This window comes from Artibeus jamaicensis, unplaced genomic scaffold, assembly GCF_021234435.1.
Source record: "Artibeus jamaicensis isolate MK-2021 breed Jamaican fruit bat unplaced genomic scaffold, CSHL_Jam_final contig_755, whole genome shotgun sequence".
Classification (NCBI taxonomy): Eukaryota; Metazoa; Chordata; class Mammalia; order Chiroptera; family Phyllostomidae; genus Artibeus; species Artibeus jamaicensis.
Window position 1 is genome coordinate 2122598 of NW_026521950.1, and position 27111 is coordinate 2149708.

At 52.7% G+C, this 27111-nt stretch overlaps 1 protein-coding gene across 1 annotated transcript in view; it reads right to left on the bottom strand.

Moving 5' to 3' along the window:
• The window catches only part of ITFG1 (integrin alpha FG-GAP repeat containing 1), a 75131-nt gene that overhangs the window by 12638 nt on the left and 35382 nt on the right, over positions 1 to 27111 (bottom strand). Inside the window, exons 8-13 of the mRNA XM_037144881.2 lie at positions 25970 to 26051; positions 19130 to 19224; positions 16692 to 16864; positions 7775 to 7925; positions 6207 to 6315; positions 1179 to 1222 (exon numbers count right to left, since the gene is read on the bottom strand). Of these exons, the coding sequence (XP_037000776.2) occupies positions 1179 to 1222; positions 6207 to 6315; positions 7775 to 7925; positions 16692 to 16864; positions 19130 to 19224; positions 25970 to 26051 (654 nt within the window). The remainder of the gene's footprint in view (positions 1 to 1178; positions 1223 to 6206; positions 6316 to 7774; positions 7926 to 16691; positions 16865 to 19129; positions 19225 to 25969; positions 26052 to 27111) is intronic.

Consider the following 27111-nt stretch of genomic DNA (forward strand, 5'->3'; position numbering starts at 1 on the left):
AGACAAAGGTCGCCACTTCGCTACCTGCTCCGGGCACACGCCTGGGTTGCAGGTTGGTCCCAGATGGGGCGTGTGCAAGAGACAACCAACCCGTGTTTCTCTCTCTTCCTCCTTCCCTTCCCCTCTCTCTAAAAATAAATAAAATCTTTAAAAAAGTCGGTACTTTGCCAGAGTACGTGGTGTCATCTAAACCTGTGCATGACAACTAGAACTGACGAATACGAGAGAAGAGAACCGTGAACGGGGATGAGCACACGAAGCCAGCAGAACGCGCCTCTGCTGACCAACCCAAAGACAGAGGGGCCGGACGGGGGCGTCCTGGCTCAGCTCCCCTCGTATCACCGGCCACCCCTCCTCCGGCGAGTCCCACGTCCCCCGCGACTTCTGCGCTGTCCCTCCCTAGGTGAGTCTGAACCCCCTGCCTGAAGGCCCCGGGTGGGGGTCCGCTCCCACTCCTCTGAAGTCGGGGAGGCCCCCCACCACACACGCCATGGGGGCAGCGCGCGCCTCCAAGGGAGTGTGGGGCGGGGGGACAAAAATACGGGCTGTGATCGGAACACCGCGCTGTGCATCCTCGCTCCACTACTTAATAGCTCCGTGGCTCTGGACAATTTAATTTCCCTGGGCCTCAGTTTCCTCACTTTTAAATGGAAGGTAATTCCTTATAAAACAAGGGTTACTATGAGGACTCAGGCAAGGATAGACCAACGCACGTACACTTTCAAGTATAACATAACATTCTTATAATTTACGCAAACAGGCAATTTCAAAAACTAAGCCAAATTATTCTCACATTTTGTTACCATATTTCGCTGAAATCTTCCATTAGACAGCAAGTCAATACTGACTACTCAAAAATTCATTGAAAAATTCATAAGCTTGACCCGTGCTGTGTGCCATGCACAGAGATGGCAGGTTCCTGACCCCCAGGGATGACAGTCTGGGGGCGGCTGAAGGTCAGCAGGTGAGGCTGACGGAGCATCACACGGGCCTGGAGATGATGGGGCGGCTGCTCCCTACAGTGTGAGCAGAGGCTATGGGAGGCAACCTCTGAGGGGCAGACGCTTCAGGAAAGGCCCATGGCCCCAGGGAATGTCTCTCGGGCACTGGCGGGTGCCCAGGGCCCCCGTGAAGGGATAACCCCCCCCTTGGCCCAAGTGGCCATGGAGCTCACTCACCGTGATCCTCCGCGGGCAGTCGCTGGAGCAGAGGCCGCTGAGAACTGTGGGAAGGGAAGGGAAGGCAGCTGGTTAGCACTGGGGGTGGGTGGGGCCCCCCAGCACCCTGTCTCGGGGCAGACGTCCCCTCTGCAGAGTTCCTGGTCTCGGAGTTCGGGCACACTGGGTAACGACTGGGAGACTATAACTAAAATCAGTGATGGTCCACAGGAATATACAAAAATAACTTAATGACACGTTTATTCGACAATCGCCAAAAAAGAAAAGGTTAGAATGTCCAAACGGTCGTCACACAAGTGACACCAGCTCTGAAGCAGCCGCCCTGGCGCCACCTCTCTCGAAGGGACGCCTGTGGCAGGACGCTCCACGTGCCCGCAACTGGCGGCCGCTGGCGATTCTGCTCAGCGTGCAGGAGTGGCCTCGGTGACAGTCTGGGCTGTCTGCCAGCGCGCACCCCCGCAGGGAGGTGGGTCCTGGGCTTGCCGGGAGCCCGCAGCTGGGGCAGGTCCCATGTGTTCCGAGAGGCGTCACTCGGGCAGGGTCTGATGTTGCACCAGACGCGGCGTGAGGAAGTGGTCAAGTCACGCTCCACACACACAAGGCAGCTTTCGCCGCATGAGCCCTTCACCTGGGGACCGTGACTGGTTCTCACTCTTGTTCTTCAAGTTTCTGGGGTTTTTGACCAGTGGGGGTGGGAGGGCGGCAGCATTGAACTCCAGGCAGACATTAGTATTTCTTTTCCACTTGTACCAAAATGATCTTTATAAACCTTCATTTAAACCATTATTTTGCTGAACAGTAACTGTTTGCTCCCAAGTCTGTGTCCGTAACTAGGGTGTAACCTGCAGCATTCTGTCGTTTTCTCAGGACCCAAGCCAGTGTATCTGCTCAACAAATACTTGTTAAGGCAGGAAAAAGATAGATTATTCAATAATTGGCCCAGGGTAATTGGCTACTTGGAGGAAAATGAGGTTAGACTTTAACTCGTAACATAAAAATTACATTTGGCCATGACCCAAATAATATAAAGAACTCTTATACTTCAATAATGAAAAGACAATCAATTAAAAACTGGGCAAATGATCTGAATAGGCATTTCTCCAAAGAAAAGAAAGAGACAAAAGTGGTGAAAAGATGAGCAACATCATTAGTGATCAGGACGACTCGAGCCAATGCCACGGGGCGCGCCTGCTATTTACAGTACCCGGGTGGAGGGGGTGGGGGAACGGCCCACCCACACACCCACCCCTCGGACAGGACGCAGCGCGCCACACGCTCAGACCCGCTCCTGGGCTCCAACCAGGAAAGCCGTCCCAACACGCGCCAATCTGCGGATGGGCCTTGCAGACGTCACGTGGAGGGAGACAGGCCACTCGCCACAGCGCTGACCCTGGATGGTCCCAGCTTTGGGAGGCGCCCAGAGGAGTAAGCCTGTGGAAAGTGGAATGGTGGCCGCCAGGGGCGAATTCTCAGGAACGGAGTTATTTCTGGGTCCCATGCTGAAGCTCCGGTGTGCACTGAGTTTCAGCGGCACTCTTTCCCACCCGTGGTGAGTGAGCGCGTGTGTCCACTTCCGCATAGGCTCCGCCTGCAGCCTCCCAGGAGCGCACCTGGGTGGAGAGTCCGGGGACCGCACCACTCCTTGTTCCAGAAGAGAAGGCGAGAGCTCAGCCAATGCATCACTCAAGGTCGCAAAGCAAATGGAATTCTTTCGAAAGACCACGTGGCCACTAGGCACTAATTCATTTAAAAAACACATTATTCTACTTATATGGGAGATGGGAAATCAATGAACCATTGGGTTATTTTATTTTCTGTACAAGGGAGAATGTCGGTGTGTTGTTTAGCATAGTTGAGCATATTTACTCAAAATTACATAATAGTCTCTTTCATTTCGTATATGGTAGGCTAAAAATTTGCTTGTATCTTGTACCTATTTTTTATTTTTCCAAGACTTCCTCTGTCAAATTTGAAGTTTCATTTGTAGCAATGGAATCGAAATGATGATTTAAATGTATCATACTTATGTACATATCATATTTATGTCACAGGTGTTTATTACACACGTCTTTTAAAAAGAGAGACCTACCAGATGCAAACAGAACACGCATTTCCTTGCTTTTATGGAATTCAAGGAGGAATGAGGTTAATGCTTGAGCTTGATGAACGTTCTTCTCGATAACACTGTTTAATTAGGAATGCAGAACCCCCAGACACCATCATGAACGCGGACCTGCTCTTGGTGCGAGACGGTTGTTTCACCTACAGGAAAACCCGACCTTCCTCCAGTGACAGGCATGTCCAGTGACGGGCACGGGGGCCAGGGCAGGCGAGGCCTGTCCTGCATGAGGCGGGAAACCCTGCCGCTGCCGCCAGTGAACGCCCTGCCCTCGGCGGGGAGGGGGCTGTGGGGGAGCGGGTTCTACCCTCCACTTTGTCTTCGTCGTTACATCCCTCTGTGACCCACTGTCAGTTTCCCGTCAGAAAGGAAAAGGGACCCGCCCGCTGACGTGCCTTCTCCCCTCGAGTTGATAAAACCAGAAAATGCTCTGCAGTTGCTTTAATTTTGTGATCAGGAGACAAAATAAATCCCCAACTAAAGCTTTAACAGTAAAAAAGAAATAATGCTCTAAAATTCGCTTGCAAAACCAAAACCGTAACGGGGTAGACTCTTATGACATTTGTACAAGTGTCACTTGAGATGACAGCTTTAGGACACCATAAAATGCAACTTAAGAACAAGCAAAAGGCCCCGGCTAGTGTAGCTCAGTGGATGGAGCACGGGCCTGTGAAGCAAAGGGTTGCTGGTTCAATTCCCAGTCAGGGTGCGTGCCTGGGTTGCAGGCCAGGTCCCCAGAAGGGGACACATCAGAGGCAACCACACACTGATGTTTCCCTCCCACTCTTTCCCTCCCCCTCTCCCTAAAAATAAATACATAAAAAATAAAAAGAACAAACGAAAGGCCTGAGCGGTCTGTCGAGTCAGGGTGGCAGCATCACTTCTGCAGGGACGTCAGCAAGCACGCCCTGCTCTCTGTATGGACGCCTGTGAGCTTCTCGGGCAGGGACACTTTTTGTTCGTCAGTGTCTCTTTCTCTTTCTTGTGACAAATGTCAACAAATGTCTTTCCACCAACTCGCTGCTGTTGGCTGGGCCATGGTCTGATTTTTAGACATTTCAGGATTTCATAAACTTTTGTAAATGATTCGCATTAAGAATCTCGTATAGATCTATATTGCGACATTTTATAATACCCTTTTAAATAAGCTGGTCTAAGCAGTAATTTCTAATACTCCAGGATTTTAAAACCAAAGCTGTTTTAGAAAGATTAATGAAATATGAAAACTCAGGCTATTCAGAGTTAAACGAAAAACTGTAATTAAAATAATTAATGAGCTATGTGAATTACTGGTTATTAGCAGATTAAATTAGTTTAAAACTTGACTAATGGGAGGTGCAATTCATTAGTTTTCATTAAAATGACAGTGCTTAGGACGTGACCATTCGTGGGAAAACGCCGCGTTACGGCCCCAGTGTTCTCAAAGGTATTTAGGGTGTAAAACCTGCTCGCTTTGTGACTCAGGCGGCTACTTAATAGCAATCATCTTCGAGTATGAGCCTGGCCGGCCTGGGAGGAGGGGGGAGAGGGGAGGAGGGGGAGGAGGAGGGGGGAGAGGGGGTAGCCAGCAAGGGGGCAGCCAGCAGCAGCCAGCAGCAGTGTGAGGGATGACATGGCCTCACTGGGGTTAAGGGTGACTGTCCAGATTCATTCTCTGAAAATGCTTTAGTTCCTGTCTCTTTAAGACACGTGGATACAAAGCAAACATCACACTCAACCGCCCTGTGTGAAACAAGGCCTCCCTCCCAGCCGATCTCCTCACTCAGCCCGTTTATTAGAGCGCAGTCCACTCTGGGTGTCGGTGACGGCCAGGGCAGGGAGATGGCACAGCGGCGGTTGCGAGAGTCCAGGCGAACACCAGGGATGGAGGGAAGGGTGGAAGGGCATCTCAAAGCAGCCGGAAGGTTATTTTCCCCAAATGACTGCTTTAAATCACATCTCATTTCCCACGGCCTCTCTGTCAAGCACGTTATTAACGTCTATGATAACGGGGCTCACGCAGAGCCGCCTCACTTTCTAAAACTCACGCCTCCCGCACCAAGTGGGCGGTGTCCGGCTCCGAGCTTCCCAGGCTGCAGTCGCCCAGCTGGCGGTGCTGCCCAGTGGTCCCCGCCCCGACCTGAGCTACAGGCTGCGGGCCACGGAGGCTCCAGAGATGCTCCGGTTTTTTAACCTTTGCACGTGGACTTTTTCAAATACACAACTCAGAACAGTGGAAGGAACCCTGTGACACGTCACAGAGCTTCTGCTGTCACCAGCATGTGGCTGACCAGGCTCGCCTGTCATTTCCCACCCCGGGACCTTTCGGAGAAAAACCTCAGATGTGGTGTCTCCCTTTCGAGGGGTCTGCTGTCTCGTGACTTAATTCTCCAGAGAACTTGACCTTGTCCTGAGCAGGACCATGATGTGGCTACAGGCCTTCTGCAACTTCTTACAGGCTCACTGTACGACAGTGAGCACGTGAGTGAGTGAGTGCATCATGGAGAACGGGAGTCGGTCTGGCCGTGAGAGGAGACGTCTGCGCCCAGGAAGACCAGGAAGCACCTCGGAAATGGGCTTGGACAACGCCAAGGCCAACATGGTGGTGCACGTCAACGCCACATGCTTCCCGGTGTGAGGCACTGAGGGGCGCACAGCGCTGCCCATGCAGCGGGGTCTCTGTGGGGGATGCAGGACCCGAGCTGGGCACCGGGGCTGGGAAGCTAAGCATGAAGGGCGCTCCTGGTCACAGCCGTGGGCCAGGTGGGAGGAAGTCACTGCTGGAGCAGAGGCGGGCACAGGACGCCGGTGCTGAGCTGCCCACAGGTGACCGAGGAGCACGGCCTTCCTTCGGGACATTTGCATCGACAGAGAGAAGACACAGTGGAATGCTGACACTCGATAATAAAACACATAAAGCACACACTCACCAATGACTTTAACAAAATAAGCGTCTGCTTCAAAGTTATTTTTCAACGCATGGATGGCGAAGTCGTTCTTTGCGGATCCTTTGCTGAGCACCAGGATGTCCAAGATCCCCTGGGAAGGACAGAGAGAGAACGGTGAGCGGGGCGGGGGGGGGGCACATAGGTGCGCTCACCGTGTGGACGCGGACCTTCCTTATGCAACTTGGTGTTCAAAATAAAAACACGATTCAAAAGACAGAAGGCTCTGAATAGCAAAGTACAGAGAAAACCAAAAGCACTGGTAATTTTAGTCTCTGGAGAGATCCTGGTATATTTCCTCCCCGTCACAGCTGCATGAATTTTTAAAGCCCAAGGTGCACACTCCCGAATTGTCTCCAGGCCCGGAGACTCGGAGACCTCCGCCCGTTACCATGTTCCCTAAGACCGGGGAGGCTTCGCTGCTGTTTTCGGAGGGAAGGGCACACACACTGAAGTTTCTGTGCTGCCGCTGCCAGCGCTTAGCGAGGCGGGTCACTTGCCGCGGTGTTTGTGTTGGCCACTTGGGTTTTCTTCTGTCAACTGGCTACGTTCTGCTTCTTGGGAGGAAGTCTTTGGCGACTGATATCAGTATGTAAGCCCTTCTTATATTAAGAATATTCATTATTTGATTCTTCTATAGCAAATTCATTTCCCAGATTTAAAAACAATTTTAAATTTCATTCATTTAAATTTCATTTAGGATGTGTTTTATGTATGGAAATTAAAAACTGACTTGTAGTCAATACCCATGGGATGTTTTTGCCAGTTATTTTTATGCTTGAAAACAGCTAATAAAAGGGAAGTAGAATGGGATTTGATAGCAGAGAGACAGGAAAACAAGGACCTCAGTAATTGTATAATTGAGAATCAGCAGCTTATAGAGAAATAAAGCACCAATGGAATTGGGAGAGACAGAAAGGTCCTCGTGGGCATTTAACTTTTTAAAATAATTGTGCTGTTTTACGGGGCACACTGTGCTACGTGAACTCTGGGGTTTAACACATTCGTACCAGAACTGACTACTTTTCTGAGTGGCAAACTGGTCGTTTACGCTCGAAAGGAGGAAACTGGGGCCCTGAGAGGTGGACTGGCCACCGGAGACAGCGTCACCAGAGTTTGTGGCATTGGCGCCGCCTCCGGCGCACGGAGCTGAGACAGGACTGAAGTCACTTTTCGTGACCTCGAGCAGGTTCAAGGACCTGCTCCCTGTGGGCTGTGTCTCCATCTCCTGGGGCCCCGCACACCTGTGGCCTCAGAGCTCGGCTCTCTGGCCGCTTAAATGAGCACAGCAGGGGGCGGAGGCCTTGTCCTGTCTCACTGTGCCAATCAGCCAGATGGCAGTGGATCTGTCCCCGCTGCCATCTAACGTCCGAGGGGGCTTTCTTCCATGCACATGTTTGCTTTCCTGACCTCGCCTGCATTTTCTGGTCCAACAGGGTGGGGGGGGGGTGGCGGGGAGAGGGGGAGAGAGAAAGAGGGAGGGGGGAGAGACAGACAGAGAGATGGGGGTGGGCAGCAATCGGACCCCACCCCCAGGAGAGCTGGGAACTCACATCTTCGTAAATGTCAAAGAAGGTGGCGACTACGGCATCTCGGACTTGACTCAGGTCCAGCAGCTCCCAGTAGACCTTAAACATGCGGCGCGCACCCTCGCAGCTCGCGTTGGTGCAGGGGACGTTCTCCAGCAGAAAGGCCTGCTGGTTGCTGCGGACAGAGCACGGGCGGGCGGTCAGTGCATCTGCAGGGTCAGCGCTCTGCTGCGTCCCTGCGGTCACCCTGGGAGCGGGGCCTGATGTTCTCGCCGTAACAACCGAAACAGGAAAATGGTGGTTACGTGGGTGGAAGGCTGCGACCTTACCAGGGCGAGTGTGTCACTGCAGACGGTGGCAGAACTCATGACATCGTGCAACTCAACAATGCTCTGACAACTACATCTCATGGAACGAGAACAAAAGCAGTAACTGGGGTACACGGAAAGTCCCCGAAGATCTGGACATTAGAGCAAGTGCCACTACGTCGGACGGGAGTGAGAGAGGGAGCCCCGAGGGAAAACGACAGGGACTGTGAGCGGGGGAAGCTGCAGATGGGGCCCAGCAGGACGGTGGCGCGTCAGTCACCGGCGTGGCATCTATGGGAAAATTTCTAGCACTCAAAACTGGGTTAAAGGAGGTCTCACATCAGTGACCTCAGTTTCTCCCTTAAAAAACTGGAAACGGAGGAGCCAATTAAATATGAAATAAGCAGAAGGAAGGAAAGAATAACACAGAAGAAAGCAACAGTGTACAGCACAGGAAAAACAATACAGAAAATCAATAAAACAAAAGCTGGTTCTTTGCAAAAAAACAATTTTAAAATGGGTAAACCTTCACCCAGAATGGCCTTTAAAAGCATTACAACGAGAGAAAACACATAGTAAAAATAGCAGGAATGAAAGAGGTAACATTACTACACATTTGCTGACGTTAAGAGAATAATAAGGGAATGTGACCGAAAACTTTGCGCCGATATAACGAATTATATGACAAAAATTCCTTGGAAGTCACAAACTGCCAAAGCCCACTCAAGAGGAAACAGATCAACTGAAACTGTACTTTCAAACCTTCTTAACCCGCCCCCCCCCACTCCAGGTCCAGATGGCTTCACTGATGAATTATACCAAATATTTAGACAGGAAATTACATCCTACACAACCTCTTCAGAAAACAGATGCAGAAGGAGTACTTCCTGATTCATTCTACAACGTCTACTGCACGTCAAAACCAGACATTACAGGAACTACAGACAACATTCCTCACGAACACAGATGTAAAAATTTAACAAAATTCTAATAAACCAAACCTGGCAATAAATAAGAATTTGCTTTGCACAACGGTATCCACTAAAACTTGTGCAACTTGGAACCATGTCCCTGCTTCACAGTCATCAGGGAACTGCACGAAGAGAGGAAACGGTTCTGAAATGAACCTGTTTCAGCGGGCTTGGCGCCCTGCCAAGTGAAGACTTCATGTATAAAAAAAGATAAAAATAACGACCAACCTGGGTTTTTGTAAGGAAGCAAAGTTACTTTAATATTTTAAAATGAGTATCACTGACTAGATTAATCAACTAACGAGGAAAACCATGTGAACATCTCAATAAAGGTAACAAATTTCGATGGAATCAGACGTGCATCTCTGGTCCAAACTCTGCGCAAACCAGGGACGGAAAGTGCTTGCCTCCTCCCGTGACTCAGGGCGTCTGCAGGAACCGGCAGCGGGCGCCGCGCTCCCAGGGAGGCCCGTGTCCCGGCCGGGCCGGGGTGTCTGCTCTGGCCACGCCCACGCAGAAGGAAAGCCACAGCGGACGACAGCTTCCCGCCGTCCGTCGTAGGAAGGCAAGGAACACAAAGGTATCTGAGCGGGAGGGAAGAAGGAAACTGTTTCTACTTACAGGTGATTTGACCACCTTTTCGGAAACCCTGTAATAGCTCCAGAAATGCCACTAGGATGAATGAGTTGAGCCAGGTGGCAGAGCACTAGATTAATATACAAAAGTCGGTTGCATTTCTACATGCTAGCAAACAACAATCAGAAACGGAAATAAGGAAGCACCAGTGATAACAGTATCAAAAGAGGAAACCTTAGGTATCTGAAAAAAGATGCACAGAACTATACACTGGAGACTACGGCAGGCTGCCAGGAAAAATTAAAGACCCACAACAAAAGGATACATGCACGCACGCATGCACTTCATGGGTCAGAAGACCCAACACTGTTAAGATGTCAACAAGCCCTGTATTGATTTACAGATTCAATGCAATATCCATCAGAATCTTGGTACTTTATTTTTTGCGGAAATTGAAAAACTGATCCTAAAATTCATGGAAAATGCCCAAATGTGAAATTGACAGAACGATGTCGGAAAGGAATAAAGCTGGAGGACTTACACTGTCTGGATGCACTGCTCGTTACCAGCCAGCAGGAATCCAGCCCCGTGGTGCGGCCGCAGGATGGAGCGGAGGTCGTTAGAGCTGGGCGGGGAGTGCAGAAACGCACCCACCGAGACGCAGAGCTGGTTTCACCGAGTGCCAAAGGCAATTGCGCAGAGAAAGGAATCTTTTCAATACACAGTGCCGGAACACTTCACCGAAAATGAACTTGGGCCTGCACCTTGCGCCATATAGAAATAGTAACCCAGAACGGACCGTAGACCCACATGTAAAATGTAGAACTGTAGACGTTCCAGGAGAAAGCGTAGAAGGAAGCCTCCGTGATTTAATTAGGCAGGGATTTCCGAGCTACGAACCGAGAGAAAACCGAGAAAGTGGACATTTTCAAAATTGAGCATTTCTGCTCTTTAAAGACACGTTTAGAGAAGATAAGACAAGCCAGAGGCCAGAGAAAATGTGAGCAAACCACAAGCTAATAAAGGGTTTGCATATAAATAACTTCCAAAACGCAAAAATAAGAAAACAAACATCCCAAATATAATGTAGGAAAGGCTTGAACAGATTCTCCACCTACAAAGACATGAAAGACAAATGACCACATTAACAGATGGTCAAAAACCATCAGCTATTAGAGAAACGAAAATTAAAACTACAAGGAGATAAACTGCAAACAGAATAACTGAAGTTAAAAAAGACCGATGACAGCAATGCTTAAGAACATGTGACGCGACTGGAACTATTTGGCATTTTCTTAAAAAGGTAATAAACAGGCCCCTTCCAACACCCCCAGCCCTCCCACCCCTGGTGCTCGCCCAAGGGCAGCGCAGAGCCGGGGCACCCGCTGCCTGTCACAGGGGTGTTGGGAGCAGATTCCGTGCCAGGACAAAACCGGGTGAAAACCCAGATGCCCATCAACCTGTGGATGGATATATCCATACACTGAAATACGCCTCAGCTAAGAGAAGCAATGGACTAAAGACACATGTAAAAACACGGAAGCGTCCCGGTATTATGATGCCGAGTGAAAGAGCGCAGGTGTGAGGGCATCTCCCGCGTGGCTATGTACACAGAATGGCAGGGAACTTGGTCTATCTACAGGGCGGGGAGTGGGCGGTGGAGCCTGAAAGATGAAGGAGCGGAAGGTGGGGAAGGGTGGTGGCCAAGGGCTACCAGGAAATTTCTGCGGGCGATGGGCACGTAGCGATCTTTTCCCGGTCTCTGTGAGGACTTCCCGACACTCCACTTTGAAGACGTGTGGTTTACTCTGCCAATCAGACCTCAGTAAAGCTGTTAAAATACACGGACTCCTTCATGAGAAAACCCAAATACATGAGCCACAAAAGGAAAAATAAAGTTGACACGAACAAAATGAAAAACATTTGTGCTTCAAAGGACCCCGTGGAACAGGAGGAACATTTTGCAAGTCAGGTGTCTGACAAGGGGTTTACGTGGAGAACATGTAAGAATTCTTACAACACAGTAATAAAAAGACAAGTGGATTCTAAAAAACGGGCAAAGGGTCTAGACAGACAATCAGCCAAGGAAGATACACAAGTGACCCCCAGGCCACAGAGGATGTGGGGGGCGGGGGGCCGGACACAGGCCAATGGGGGGGGACACACACAGGGGCAGGCGCCCGGGACGCAGTCTGGCCGCACCGCCTCAAGTGCTGAAACGCAGAGGTCCGCTCCTGGGGTACTCCGCCCCCAGGCACAGGTCAAGGAAAACACCTGTGCACACAGAGACCTGTCCACGGACGTTCCCAGCAGTGTTACATACGCTGGTCGACATCCACCCGAGAGCCACAGGCACAACGCGGCACATCCGTACAGCGGATGCTCAGCCACAGGAGGACGTGCCCGTCGGCACACGCTGCCTGCTGTCTGGTGGGCCCTCGAAGACAGCGGGCTGGGCCGAGCCTGTGGCAGAGCGCCCCCCGCCGGGGGGGGGGGCTGGGTTATGGGGACCGCCCAGGCCTGGCAACACTGCAGGGACGGAAAACAGGAGTGGTTTCCCAGGGCTGCTGAGACCGAGAGCAATGGCCCGGCCGAGTGGGCTGCGTTTCTGGGCGACGAAATGCCCTAAAATGAACTGCGGTGACAGGCACACAACCCTGCGAATACACAAAAAGCCACTGAGTTGTGTGGAGTGAGTGCGTTGAATTGTAGCTCAATAAAGCTGCTAATAAACAGGAGTAATGGGTAATCTTAACCCATAAAACACCTGTGGGAAACATTTCCGTGACGCGGGGTTTACAACGCGCAGGTCTGGCGTCTTCTCCGAGCAGGCCGGCACCGACACGCCGAGAGCCTCGCCTGCCAAGCGCCCTGCGGAATCGGCGTTGCCCCCCCCCCAGACCCCCGGCTGACAAAGCTGGGGCTGGCCTGGGCTGTTAACGGACTGCACGCGTCTGCCTTATTTCCCTTGAGGGCAGGGCTGATGGGTCGTGGGACTGGAAGTGTGACTTTCCCCCTGGCTGCCCTTAGAGCCGTGCGTCCCCCTCAGTCACTGCTCGTCTAGACCGTCCCCAACGAACGCTCTTCCTCCTAGTTCCCCAGTGCCACTGTTGGCCGAGTTCCCTGGGAGGAAGGGGCTGTGATTTGGGTGCGTGTCCATCTTTCTGTATGGACTTGAGGAAGGCAGTGCTTCTCCACACAGAAGAAAAACACATCAGGAAGAAGAACAAGTCCATTAGGGATTCTCTAAAAATAAAACAAATTGCTCTGAATTGCCGCTCTGAAGCCTATGCCTGCAGCTGCTGGGAAACGCGGAGCCCTCAGCTAAGTTCACGGAACAAAATAAAACCTACACCTGGAGACGCTGAAGCTCGCTGACGTGTCTGCGCAGCACAGACCACTGGCAGTGAGGGGCATGCACACGGGTGCTGGGCTGAGATTCAGAGTAAGGCTCCCCGGGGCTCTGGGTGACGGCGACGCATGTCCCCCCGATGCAGTCGCAGTGCCGACGACATTTGGGGGACAGGCAGCACGTGCTCTTTGAATGGAGGGAGGAAGCCCCTTCGCAGAGCGAGGCCCCCTGAACGCTCACGTTCCTGGCCCAGAAGAGCTCAGACCTGTCATGTTTCGCTTTGCCTGTGTTCACAGGTGTCCCTACGTTGGCTAATTTGGTGGCCGCTCCACTTTCCTTCTAGGTATCACAGTATCTGTGTTTTTATTACATAAGATGAAACGCAACGGCACTTTATCTGTCAGTTGTCTCAGACAGAGCAGGTGAGGAAGAGAAGGAAGACGGGCGACAGCTGAACAGCCTGTGGATGGTCCTCGGAAGACGGGCGACACCGGGACGATGGAAGGGACGCACCTCCCAGCGAGGAGAGAAGCAGCAGCCCGTGTGCGTTCGGCAGGAGAGGAGCAACGCCTGAAAGCGCCCGGAGAGCGGCCAGTGACACCGACGCCTCCCCGCGCAGGTTTCTGCCTTGGGCGGTGCACCACCCCTCCCCCACAGGCAGTTCTGCAGGACCAGAACCATCCCTTCCAGGCAGGCGGCTCCTCTGGACCCTGGCTCGCCTGGGCACGTTATCTGTGGGTGAGCGCCAGCCACACCCACGTGCAGTGGGACGTCAGTGGCACCCGATCCGGAACGATCCGTAACCGGGGTCTGCTCCGCCTGCTGCCCCAGCTCCGCCGAGCAGTCAGCGCTTCAGGGAAGGCAACGTCCAGGCACCTGGATGCCAGTGGGGCACATTCAGGCTTTAACTTTATGTTCTTGGGGAAAGTTTGACAACGTGCTGAGTTCAGATAACTACTGCCTTTGAAAAAGGGCATTAGCCCATCAATGAAAATGCATTAAAATGAGATTAAACCAGGAATGTACACACAATCACCTATTAAACCCTTTATTGAGCAGAGGACAAAACGTTTAATTAACTAAAACTGACAGAAAAAGCGGCTGCACAGCAGCTGATGCTCCTGTAACACTGAAACTGTCCTCCTCGTCGGTCCCGGGCCTCGAGGGACCCCGAGCCGCCCAATTCAGGGTTTACGCACATCGCCCGATGCTCCTTCCCCCCTTCCTGGGGGGCGGGATGAAACTCCCAGTTTCTTGAAACAATCACGACTTGGAAACTGCCAAGTCATGGCACAGCTGCGAGCATGGAGTTTACAGCGAACGTCACTGATAAGCCGTGTGTCTGTGCCAGGTACTCACGGTCCCACCTGTGTCGTCGAGGACACTGAGAAGAGACAGCAGAGGGCAAGACCACCTGCCGGAGACACCGGGAAGTCTGCGTGAACACCCAGCTACTGACTTAAGGCCAGAGGGCAGAGTGCAGGCAGCCGGGACCCCTCTCGGCCCGCACACGGTGACTCCTGGGTGACTTCCGCCGCCGGGCCACGTGCAGAGTGATGGCCGCTTTGGGCACCAGTTGGTCTCTGACACCCCCTTACTCGGAAGGGAGGGGACTAGTTTGTGAGACCTGAGAACAGCAGCCTTTCAAAGGCTCGGCGAACGTGGATTTCATGCCTCAGGATTCTGTTATTCTGGGCTTCCCTTCAAGTTCATAGGTCCTTTGCTACATCTCCCACGTGCACCTGAGCGTGAGTCGAGCTGCTGTTCTGCTCTGTTTCGTTGACGTGGGTTGTCCGCCTCCTGAAAGGGCTCGGGATGGGTAAGATGCGTGCTTCCCCGGAGGGCGAGACCCCAGGCCTTGTATTTCGGACCCCAGACCCCAGGCCTTGTATTTCGGAAGACGCTGTGTTTGAAATGCTGCCTGTGGGCCCAGACAAAAACGCTAGCAAGGAAATACCCAAGAGGAGGGCTCATGAACTACGGTCCGTCCTACACGGGCACAGGCGCTCACATCAGCAGGAAGGGGCACCTCGCCCTGCTGCAGGAGGCCCACACACGCGGGAGGGACCGAGTCCGACTGCGCCGACGCCGGGCCGCGGCGAGAGGGCCCTTGAGTGTCGTCCAGCGTCCTCGGCCGCTCGCCAGCCGCAGCCACCTGTGAGGAGGCCAGGAAACCGGACTCTCGCGAGGCTGCTGCTTTTCCACTTCGCAGGGCAGACAGGGAAGACTGCACAAGTGTGCATGTGTTTATTTTGTATACATGATCGGATGGATTTTTAAGAGCAATTGTGCCATTTTTAGACTGATTTTAAAGCCTGAACTGAGATTCTGCCAAATACCAAAACACAGACACTGATCATCTCTGGGTGATGTGCTTACGGATGATTTCAATTTATTGTTTTATTTGTACTTTCTGAATTTCTATGATTTGTGTTTGTTAGGCAAATATATGTTCTATTAAATTGCAGAATGCCATGTTTGCATTCCAATAAGTCATGCCAGCCTCTGTTACACATTAAAACATAAACTACTGCCCTGGCTGGTGTAGCTCATTGGATTGAGCGCGGGCCTGTGAACCAGAGTATGCCGGTTTGATTCCCAGTCAGGGCACATGGCTGGGTTGCAGGCCAGTTCCCAGCAGGGGACGCATGAGAGGCAACCACACATTGATATTTCTCTCCCACTCTTTCTCTTTCCCTTCCCCTCTCTCGAAAAATAAATAAATAAAAATATTTAAAAAACCCATAAACTACTCTTCTGAACAGAACCATAACGTGCAGTCACGGACACGTCGATGATGCTAGGCAACAGTGTCACCACGACGACACACGTCTGGCCCGCACGGTGGGACCAGAGACCGGAACGGAGAAGGGCCGTGTGACCAGTGATCTCACCACCCTTGTTTCCAAATGAAGGGACCGTGTGCCTGGGACAGGCCAGAGAAGCCGCAGGCTCTCAGAGCAGAGACGGAAACGAGATCAGTGAATGCGAGACCCTGCACCAAAGCCCGCGACCCCGCCCGCCCATCATGATCCTGAGAAAGGGACAGAAAGAGCCTCACTGGCAGTGACCGTGGAGCCCGTTATCCAGGAGCAACCCAACGAAGGTGCACAGGAGGTCGATGAAGACAGGGACAAAACACTGCTGGAGAGTATTGTGAAAACAGGAATAAATGTTATGAATAAGTTAATAGGTCTGTTCAGGCCCCTGTAGCAACGTAGCAACGTAAGTGCTTTGCTCACCGCCGCCTCCCTTCCCGCCGCCCCCACAGCAGAGGCCCACCTTCCCCTCTCACCGCCCGGACGAGGAGCCGAGGCCCCCCCCCCCCGCCCAACACGGTCACACCACTGGCCCGTTGCCGGGCTGAGAGTAAGGCCCAGGCTCAGCTTTCAACCACCGTGGTCTTCAGCCTCAAAATAGAACGGGTCCAAACAAAAGCCAAAACAGTAAGGGGTCATTTAGTGAGCAAAAGGTTTGACCTTTTACAGATCAATTTTGTTGAATAACAAATAGGTTTTTTACTCTATAGTAGATGTCCACTTTGTTCTGTGGAAAATACACCGGAAAAGAACGGGCATTCTCAGCAGCTGGGAGAAGGTCAGGGACCATGTACGGACACGGGATCTGGGCCCGTCGTGTTTCCTACTTAAGGGCACACCTCGAGTAGCTGCTGCTGTTACGCACGTCGCCATGACTCTGTCTCCCCACCGCGCCCGCCCGCTGCGCCCCCCTACCTCCCGGACGTGTTCCTCAGCACGGCCAGGGCGTCCGGGTAGCCGTCCATGTTGTGGTCGCCGATGTGAAGGGTGATGGGGAAGGGCGTTTCCATTGGGCGCTGCTCCTGCTCCGGCGGCACGAAGCCCCAGAGCGTGCCCTTGTTGCTGAAGTCCTGCAAGACTGGAACCCACTGTGAACAGGAGCAGACGAGGAGACTTTAAAGTTATTGTAGAAAAAAGTTCAGCATTTGCAAAACAAGCAATCCATTAAAGTCCTCAAGAGAAAATCATCTTTCCGAAGTTCTTCATCCTACAATGTGGCGGGGGTTACTGTTCACTCTGAGGAACGGGTAACTGATACCCTGGAAGGAAAAGGCCCCGTCAGACTGATCGCCAGGTGTCTTCCTCTGAACTGGCACGTGGGGCCCGAGAAGGCATTTCACAGAACCACGCAACTTCAGGGCCAACACGACGTTAACAATGACACGGTTGGACTGCCCACCTGAAAATCTGTGTTTACTGGAAACACAACCTCGAATCACTGTTTTTTAATATTAGAGCAAACTGTAGTTTCTGCAGCTGCTGTCCCTTCAGGGGACCAGTATAGGAGCAGTCAAACTCGGCCAAGTTCTGAGTGCAGCACCTGGCCCTCCGGCCGTGCCTGTCACACCTGGCGGCGACCCCAGCCCTCACCCGGAGCCAGGCAGTGCCAGCCCCAGCAACCTCCGCCTGCCCAGGACAGCGGGCCTCGTCCCCAAAAGGGCCGGAGGCTACAATCTCAGCAAACTCTATTTCTGTGTTCGTTATACTGAAGAGACCAGAGAGAACAGGTTGATTCCTAAACAAGCTTTTGGAAACCCCTTTCTTCCTAATGCCCAAGTCTTCCCTTTTAATAACCCACTGAGCACTGAAAGTCTAACGTGTGGACGAGATGCCACTAAAATCACAGTGGTGCCCCAGCTGAGAGTGGGGGCATGGGCGCGCCACCTGGGGACGTCCACAGAGCAGGGCGCAGCTGGCCCTGCACAGGCAGGCACAGTGCACCCCTGACGGCTTTTCCTTGTGGGCAGGTGAACTACATTACAAATGGCTTCCTGCATAGGACACGGCAGCCGCAGGCCCCCCCCGCCCCGTCTCCCCCAACACTTTCTGGGCGTGGTCTGCCACAGGAACTGAGGAAACTCAGTGACAAAGACAAGTTTACGAAGAACAAGCTGCTCAGAAATTTGTCTGCACTTTCACCCGCTTTTCCATCTTTCACAAAGCAAAAAAAAACCCCTAAATGTCATCAAAATGTTTTAATGTTTCACTTGACTGAAAAAAAAGTTTCGTTTTGGAAGACGGGAAACGCCCCAAAACACCAGGCCACCCCCCACCCCCGATGAGGCTGGGACTTATTAACGAAGATTAGGGCTCCTGTGTCCGCACAGTAAGAAGTCTCCTCACTGACGTGACGTCCTTGCGGGTCACCAGGGGACTGTGACGCTGCCTTCCCGAGAGGGGCGACTGCGCACTCCGAAGCTCCGCCCCCGTGGCCTGACACCTGAAGATGGCGTCAGGGCTTCTGAGTTTTGAAAAGTTCAAGATAATAAGACTTAGGAGTGTAATAGTTATGTTTTTAGAATGCTGAATATAGGAAGACTTGTTTTCTTTTAAAAATTTTTTACGGAATTTACTGGGCGACACTGGTTAATAAGACGATGTGGGTCTCGGGTGTACAGTTTATGAACGTATGTATAAACGTGTCACCCGTATGTAATGTCCGTGCTCGCCGTGCAAAGCCAAGTCTCCTTCCATCACCGTTTACCCCGTTTCCCTCTGGTCACCACACACTGTTGACCATAAAGACCTGTTTTGCTTTCTTCAGTGTCTTAGTGTAAAACGTGATGTTTCTATTTATAAGGGGCTGCGAAAGCCAGGGTGTCATTCTATCCTTTACAGCCCCAAGTAGAAAAGAGAACAGGGTAGTTCCACTTTCGGGTGCTCCCAACACGGAGGGACTCCCCGTGTCACTGCCTGTCACTCCCAGACGGTCCCGGGCTGTGACCCTCTGACTCTGGACCACTCACCTACTAGCTGCGGGGGCGTTGGTGGGAGGGGGCGGAGTAGACCCTGCACCACAAACAGAAGCAAGGCCGCCCTTGCAAACATGCAGGTGCGGCGTCCCGCCCGACCCTCTGTCAGGTTACAGTGCTTTACCTTTTCCCAGCAGATAAAGCGCGAACATGTCCTTTAATTACGGGATCAAGAATGGGCTTTCTTCACTAGAAATAATTCTAACAGCACCTGTCTCTCAATAAACGAATCAAAAAGTAGAGTGGAATGAACTTCACTAAGTGAGGGGCTCGGTGATTGATTTTTGCTTTCTCTCTGTTCTGATCTTCAGACGCCTTTTCTAACCTGGGAGAATTCTGCACGGACGGGAGCCCGTTCATGTTCAAGCCCGGCTGCCGTACCTGCTGGGTCCCAGACCTCGCTAAGTAGATGGCGCTTTTCTGGCAGCTTTTGTCCTCGCAGCCCGGGAGCAAGTGATCCATGTGTCCGTCTCCATCTGCCAAAGGAAACTCGAGTCTATTAGTGGCCATGACGCCAAGCGGCCTCACACCGCAGGGTCCACCTCCTGTTTGTCCTGAGCTCACGCAGGTCTGGAGAGATGGAAAAACGTGATGTGTAACTTTGCAGGAAATGGGATCCAATTAGAAAGACTCCTCTGACCCTGGCTTCCCATTACCTGGGCCGCTTCTTGCTTTAAATTGCTCACTTTTCTGCGGTTAAATATTTATCCAGCACTAGAAAGAAGACCCCATTTCAGACTCTGTTAAAATCATCAATTTAAAAAATGTGGCTCTTGGCTTATTTACATAATTATCACTGCTGCCACAGGAGAAAAACAAGCCTGTCGAGAGTAACCCATGATTATGTGGCATATTTTAAATGTGTGTTTACACATAATTTATCTTTACGTGTGTTTTTAAGTGTCTTTTGCGTGAACTTCAGCCCCCGGCTTCTAAACAGCAGCCATCAGTTTTCATCAATAAAGAAGCCAGTGAAGGGGGTCGGGACATCACTCCCAACTGCGGGGTTTCTGAAAAGCTGCACGAGACCTGCTAAGGTCCCCAGGACAAGCTACAGGGGACTGGAGGCAGCTGTCCCACCTTGGTGCTCCCTTCCTTCCACTGTCCCGGTACTGACGGGAGGGGCACGCACAGGTTTTGATGTCCGGGAGCGAAACCCCTACAGGGACCATCCCTCGAGTTGTCACTAGGCTTTAAGTGTGGGGCCTCGAGGCGCCTTGCTTCCAGCCCTGACGTGTCTGCCGTGGCTGGGTGCGTTGATCAGCCAAGGCCAAGGCCAAGGCCGAGGCCGCGCTTTCCCTGGGGAAGGTGTGGGCGGGTTAAAGGCGAAGACACGTCCGCCAGGTGCAGGCGGAGGCTCGGGCACCGAGAGGCAGAGGAAGCGCAGTCAGTGTGTCACGGCTCCAACACTGTGCTCAGGGAAAGGGGACCGAAGGCCGAGTGGGGGGAGTCCAGCCATCAGGAGTGGACCTCAGCAAGGCGCCTTTCGCCTAAATGACAGGTGGACTTTCCCACTGAGTTTAATTACTGGTGATCCACAGGATCAGCACCAGTGGCGGCGACACACCCTCCCTGAAAGGCACGAGCGTGAAGCGTAACGCTGACCGGGCGTGGACAGCCCAGCAGGCACCCAGGTGTTTCTCAGAACCGCACCTGGCCTGTGTGACTCACCAGGACCAACGCCTCACAGGCTCCGGGGAACCCAGGCCCTGATGGCTTTTGCTACGCCAACCGCTGCCCGCAATCACTGTGGGGACGAGGGATGGGAAGGACATTTGCAGGAGCTGGGCTCATGTGAGAAGAAGACCCGAAGGCTGCCGACCTGCCTTCACGTGCCACGTGGCAAGGTGTGTACAGAGAACACTTGGTCCGACCTGGAATTTCTAACAGTATCGTCTTTCTTTGGTGGGATGGTGGGATGGGGCGGGCTGAGGGGGGGACACAGGTCCCGCAGGTCGGAGCAAGGACTGTTTGACCTGGTTGCTTTTACTTTGATCGAAGGGAGCACTGGAACCGTCCAAAGGGTGTTCAGAAGCCGTGCAAGTGTGGTGGTCCGCTTGAGTATTAAACGGCACAGATGCTCAGGGCAATGCACATTCTCAGAATTCAGGAATTAGAACATGGAAATAGAAAGACTCAGAATCATAGTTCAAATGGACCTAGGATGTCTCCCACTAAATCAGCACCAATCTGTTTTAGACATTTACAGCAATTTTAGTTCAATCACATACTTCAATCAAAATGAGGAAAATTAATGTTAGATCAGTCCTTATCCTGTGAGTGACATTCAGAAGTTTTGTCTGAGAATTATGGTTGAAGATACTTAAGACATGTCCTAGATTTGGGCTCCAGTCTTAAAACCAGTTAGTTAACTAGGAAGCTTTTCGTTTACTCATTTGTTCGGAATCATCCACCGAGTGTTCGCAATGGGGCTGCCGTGCTGCAGGTCTGGGTTGCAGCCATGAACCAAGCGCAGCCGTGGGGCGGAGTCTGGAGAGGGCGCCCCACTGGCATGGGTGCTGACCACGGCTGTGGAGGAAAAGGAGGAGGGAAAGAGGTCCCACTTTAAACAGAGCAGTCAGGGAAGGCTTCCTGGAGAAGGCGGCATTTTTAGCAAGACTAGAAGAGGGTGAGGGAGTGAGCCACAAGGAACACTGGAGGAAGAGAACTAAGCAGAGGAATGAACAAAGGCAAAGGACCTTGGGGCGGGGGTGGGGCCCTTTGCGCCTGGCCGGTGGGAAGAATGCCTAAGAGGCCCGTGGGCTGGAGTGCAGTTCCTCTGACAAGGGTGGGAAGCGGGGGTCCTGTGAGTCCGGCACTCCCTCATTCCTTACCCATCCTCTAAAGGCATTTAAACGGGGCTATGCTGAGGTCGAACCCTGTCTCTTCAGAGCCTCTGTTCCCCACTGGTATCTGGGTTTGGGGTCTAACAGACCCCTCAAAGCTGACCTGTCCAAGACAGAGCCACCAGCGACTGCAGAGCTCGGCTTCCTGCCCCACCCCTGCCCCTGGGAAGGGGCCGCCTGCGGACAGCGGCTCCAGCCCCAGACCTAGAAGCCACCCTCACGGCTCTTCCTCTCTCCCCAACAGCCACTCCGCCGACATGACCCCTGGATATGTCCAGCCTGGATATGACCCCTGCCCTCCACCCCCCTGGGGGGGGGGCCCTGGCTCAGTCACCCGGCCTCGACCGGGTTGGCTGCATGTCCTCTTAGCAAGTCTCCCCAAAGCTTCCAAACACACCCAAGAGTGAAACTGCACCGAGCATGCTTTGCTCTCGACCACCCGAAACACCGCCTTTAAGGGGTTCAGTATTTTCCAAAATGTGAATAACGGTCGTGAAAGACAACTTTTCACTAGCACCTTTGCTTTCTACAGGGTGGTGCTGGGGACTGACTGACGATGCCCAGGCTTCACCAACAGGAAGCCGGGCCCCCCTCCACTTGGAGAATGAAGCGGGAGAATGATGGTGATCGATGCACAGGCGTCAGCAGATTGGGACCGATAAGTGTGTGTATTACGAGGGTCGCGACGCGGTTCCATCTGCAGGAAACGCTCGTGTTCCGAGAGGGTTTCTGTCCTCTCTCCAGCGTTGTAGCTTTTCATTGATTTCCAGTACGTCTGGCATTAGATACAAAGTTAAAACGTGTTTACTCTAAGTCTGGTTGTGTGTCATTTTTTCTTTCATAGAAAAAAAATGTACCTTATTCTTCTTGATTTTTGGTCCTCTGTAATTTAATAAAGACATATCACCTAATTTGTAGAAATTCTAGAATTTGACATTCTGACCCACCTGGGAAAAGACTCGATACACAGTTTAGAAGGGGCGTCCACGCAGTGTGTCTCCCGGAAGATGCCCGCCGACCTGCGGAAGGCGCCTGGGGGCTGCAGAGGCCAGCAGGAGGCGGGCCCCGCCCCTCAGCAGCAGCAGCAGCCACCACGCCCAGCTCGGGGACACCAGCCAGCCCTGTCTAGGGTGTCTTTCAAGTCCGCACGTTAAAGCAGTCTACATCTGCCTCTCCTCTGATATAAAAAACCTCAGGCACCTCAGAGTTCAAACAACCTTCCCGAGTCCCTACTCCCTGCCCAGGAAATTCTGGTTTCTGGGGAACCCACGGGACCAGCAGACGCTGCCCCACTGTGCTCTCCACCGCTGATCCAAAAGGACACTAACACAGAGTGTCCCAACGTCCCTGCGGCCTCCGCCTGCTTCCACGGAAGGACAGCAGCACTCGGCCCCTCTGTGACTCGCTAGGTCACCCCACGTGTCCACAGTCCACTTTCGCTTCTCCACACTTTTACAGACACTCTGCTTGAGCCAGGCTGGCTTACTCAAGCCCCATGCCCCTCGGCCACACGCCTCACCCCTGGGTCACACGCCCATCTACCCGAGCCGCCCGCGGACGGCCTCTGAAGCCCAGACAAACCCCGTGCCCCCTGAGCCCTGGTCTCGCTCAGCCTGGACTGGAGTCCCTGCCGGCGCCTTGTTTGAGGCACCAACTTCACACGGGACCGTGGGGTGCGGTCTGGTGTACCCTGTACAGCAGCAGCTACTTGTGTCTTTATCCTGCTGGTTTTTTTTACATGTTTGCCTTTTGTCTTCCTACCTAGGCCGCAAATTTCCTAAAGGCAAGGCCCTCCCCTTAAAGACCCCGGCTGCCTTCCACGCAGCGGGTGCGCTATCTCCGCCATAACAGGGGCCTGACGCCGGCATGAGAGCCGGGGAGCAGGTGCGAGACCTTCTCAAGAGGAGGGGTCGGGGAGCTCCGAGGGGCGAATGGAGGATAAGGCTCAGAAGCAGCGCGACAAAAAACCCAACAACGCTTTAAGGACACTTCTTGCCATTATTAACTACTGGTCTTTTATAATTGGCTTTTTCATTATTAAATTAACATTTAAATCAGTCGGAACACGTAACAGAAAATCTGGAAAACAGGAACTAACCTGTCATTCTGCTTTAACACAGCCATTGTGATTCGATCTATTTCTTTTTAGTCCGTCTTTTAAAAGGCTGATAATGCTGCACAACATCTTGTTCTGCTCTGCTAACAGAATCTTCAGGGTCATCATTTTCACTGGTTCTGTAACATTCTATGGAGTTACTTTATTTTTACCCTCACTGGAGGACATGTTTTCATGGCTTTTAGAGAGGTAGGGAAGGGGGGGAAGAGAGAGAGAGAGACGCCGACCAGGGATCGAACCCGCAGCAGGAGGCGAACCTGTGCCCTGCCCGGAAGCAAAGCTGTGACCCTTTGGTCCACAGGTTCTCCAACCCGCAGATGCTCCGCTGAGGCAGAGCCGCTGGGGCCCTGTGGGGTTTTATTTGGCTGATTTCTGGGAAAGTATTTCCTTGTCTTATAAAGGAAATAACAGTATTATTAGTTTGAACAGTCACTCGTCACATGACGACATTTGGTCGACGACGAACCCTGTGCACGACTGTCCTGCAGGAGGAAAGGGAGCTGGAAAAACCTGCCACCGAGTGACGCCGCAGCCACGTCACAGCGCCACGCAACGTGGGCGTGTGGACGGGCCGACCGTGCCGCCCATCGCGGACGCGCGTGCAGTCCCTACAGCACCGCGCTCGGTTACACGCGGCTGTGCTGCGGCTCCTGTGTTCACTAGGCTGCACTTCCCACCGCGGGTTCAGGGCGTCCTACTCATGAAAGACGGGGCCCGCTGCGACCCTGTGTTAACGCCAGCAGCTGCCTCACACGCCTCGCGCTCACCACGTCTCCTGAAGGCCTCATTTCCTCCCACGGTGCTCCATGTAATCCGGTTACTTCGCGGATTCCGCGGTGCTGAAGCGCACAGAGCTTGTGACGTCTACGGCAGTGCGCGGTGACGACGGGCCTCCGCATCCATGTGCCCTCGCTGGCCCAGAGCCACCTCGGGTCCTGCAGGCTCCACTCGCGGTAAGCGCCACACACGGCACGCCGTTCTTCGTTTTTCATATGGAGCTTAGAATGGCTGAGATACACACACACTCCCCATCGCGCTGCGTTTCTGCAGGATTCAGGCCGCACGCTGTGCCGGTCTGCGCAGCCTAGCGTTTGAATAACGCCGGAACCACCTGTCCGCCACTTCCCAGGACATGTCCCCGCCGTTCAGCAGTGTGTGACTGCGGTGATTTCCTTTCTTTATTTGCTAAAGGATCCTGAGGCGATTTCGAACCATGCTACCACATCATTTTGGATATACCAGCATGGCCTACTTTTAGAGCGGATTTTAAAAACATCTTTTAATATTTTATGTTAGGAGCTAAAAACTTCATCATAGCTGTAAAAAACTTCCATTCCCAGACCACCCGAATGAGCTGGGAGCCGCCCAAGCCCGCAGTTCCGGACGGGGACGCTGCCTGTGAGCTGCAGCGTCTGCGCGTTGGAGCATAATGAATGACGAGGTTCTGGGGTCACGCGGACTTCCCGCCTGTCAGTCACCTCCCAGGACCTGCTTCAAGGGGAGGAGGAGGCGGGGTGGTAAAGGGCAAGATGCAGTTCTCAGACTTGTTCAAATATGCAGGAAAATGCACATTCTGTGCATATTAATATTCACAAACATATTCGGGGCCGTCTGCTTTTTGGGACTCACACAATCTTATTTTTTGATAACACCCGACTAAGAACACGGGGACTTTTAAGCAGACGTTGTGGGAACTCACTTAAAGTTTATCGGTAAGTTAAACGCCTACTCATACCTCACCTCGGGTTATTAAAAACTGGGAAGAGATACAGTGTTTCTTACCCGACTACGTTCTATATTCTGCACATTTAAAAATACCAACTTGTAAATGTCTAAGTTTAGTGCAATTTAAAAAAATTTAAAGTAAAGCTGCTAACAACTTTGTTGAGGGCAGGGCACTGACCAGCCCACGCGCAGCCCCGGACACAGGCTGGGCCACCACACCGCCCTGCAGACAGGCTCTCGGGGGCCTGCCGTCACTGACCCGGCCACTCAGGTCAATCAGCAAGTGAAAGAATAATGTCACGTGTCCTATCACCTGACGGTCTGCGCCGAAGACCACACCTTGGGCACCAGAAATGTGCTCTAGATTGAAGTGATACGCAAAGCAACGGAACTGAATTCCGGTACAGCATGGAGACCCGCGTCGAAATCCCCGTGAGGCAACTCTACACTCCTGCTGCAGTGACTTCGGGTGCGCGGGAGGACAGTGACCAGGTCGCAGGGAGGGGAGAGCGGAAGGTGGAAGGAAGGCCTTACCGAAGTCTGCGAAGGCCGACTGCCCGACCACCACCAGGGCCTGCGGCGCCTGAAGTTCGGTGCTGAGAGAGAAGCTCCCGTCCTGTGGAAGGCGGAGAACTCTGGATTAGGCCATCGTAATTCACTGGTCAAGTGTGAAATACAGGGTCTTAACTAAAGCGAGGAATAAGTAATTTTAGGCTTTTGCTGCGCCACATAGAAATCACTGCAACGCACGGCTCCCGTCACCGCAACACAAGCAAGCGCAGCGCAGGGGCGAGTAAGTGCATCTGCGCCTCCCCCCAGGCCAATGTGCCTCGCCCAGAGCTGAACACCTGCCCTCCACGCTGCCTCCAGGGACCGCGCTGCCCACTGGGTTGTTGAACCTGCAAGTGTTTCCCACTGGAAGTGTCTCCACCCAGGGGCAGCGGGCACCTCCCGGCACTGTGCCCAGGAGCCCTGGCCACCTGCAAGCCAAGCTCTGCCCCTCCCCCTGCGCCACCAGGGGCGGCTACTAATGACTCTCCCTCCACAAGCTTGTGCTTTGCATTCCTTTTGTCGGCTTAGTTTTCACCAGTAACTTAATAAAAATCTGTAAGTGGTAGGGATTTAATGTGGACGGAATAAAAGACAGTCAACAGGAAACAGCTGGAAACGAAGAGATATGAACCTAAAACCTGCTCGGCGCCCACGGCTCGCCGGGCCCCCCCTGCACATGGCTCCGCGTGGAGCCCTTGCCGGCCCTCCGTGGTGGAGGCCCCCTGGGAGCCGGGGGAAGTGCCCGGACCAGGTGTGTGGCAGCCAGCCTGCCTGGCCCATCCTCAGGCCCTGCCTTTCCTATGGAGCCTGAAACTCAGCTTTAAGATCTAGCTGGTTTCATCTTCATTGATTGCTCTTTCATATAATCTATCCAGCTACAAATAAAACAAAACCATGACTCCAGTTTGGGAATCTTCTACTCGCAATTTAACACACACACACACACACACACACACACACACACACACACACACACAGAAAGACTCCTTAATCTTGGTCACCTAGGCGATAAGTTTAGTACCTGTTTTCTTCTTAGTTTTTTTTTTCTTTATATAAGTCTCATGGCAAAGAGGAGGAATTAATCTTTCAAAAAGGCTTTTCTTCACGACAGCATGGTGGGGACA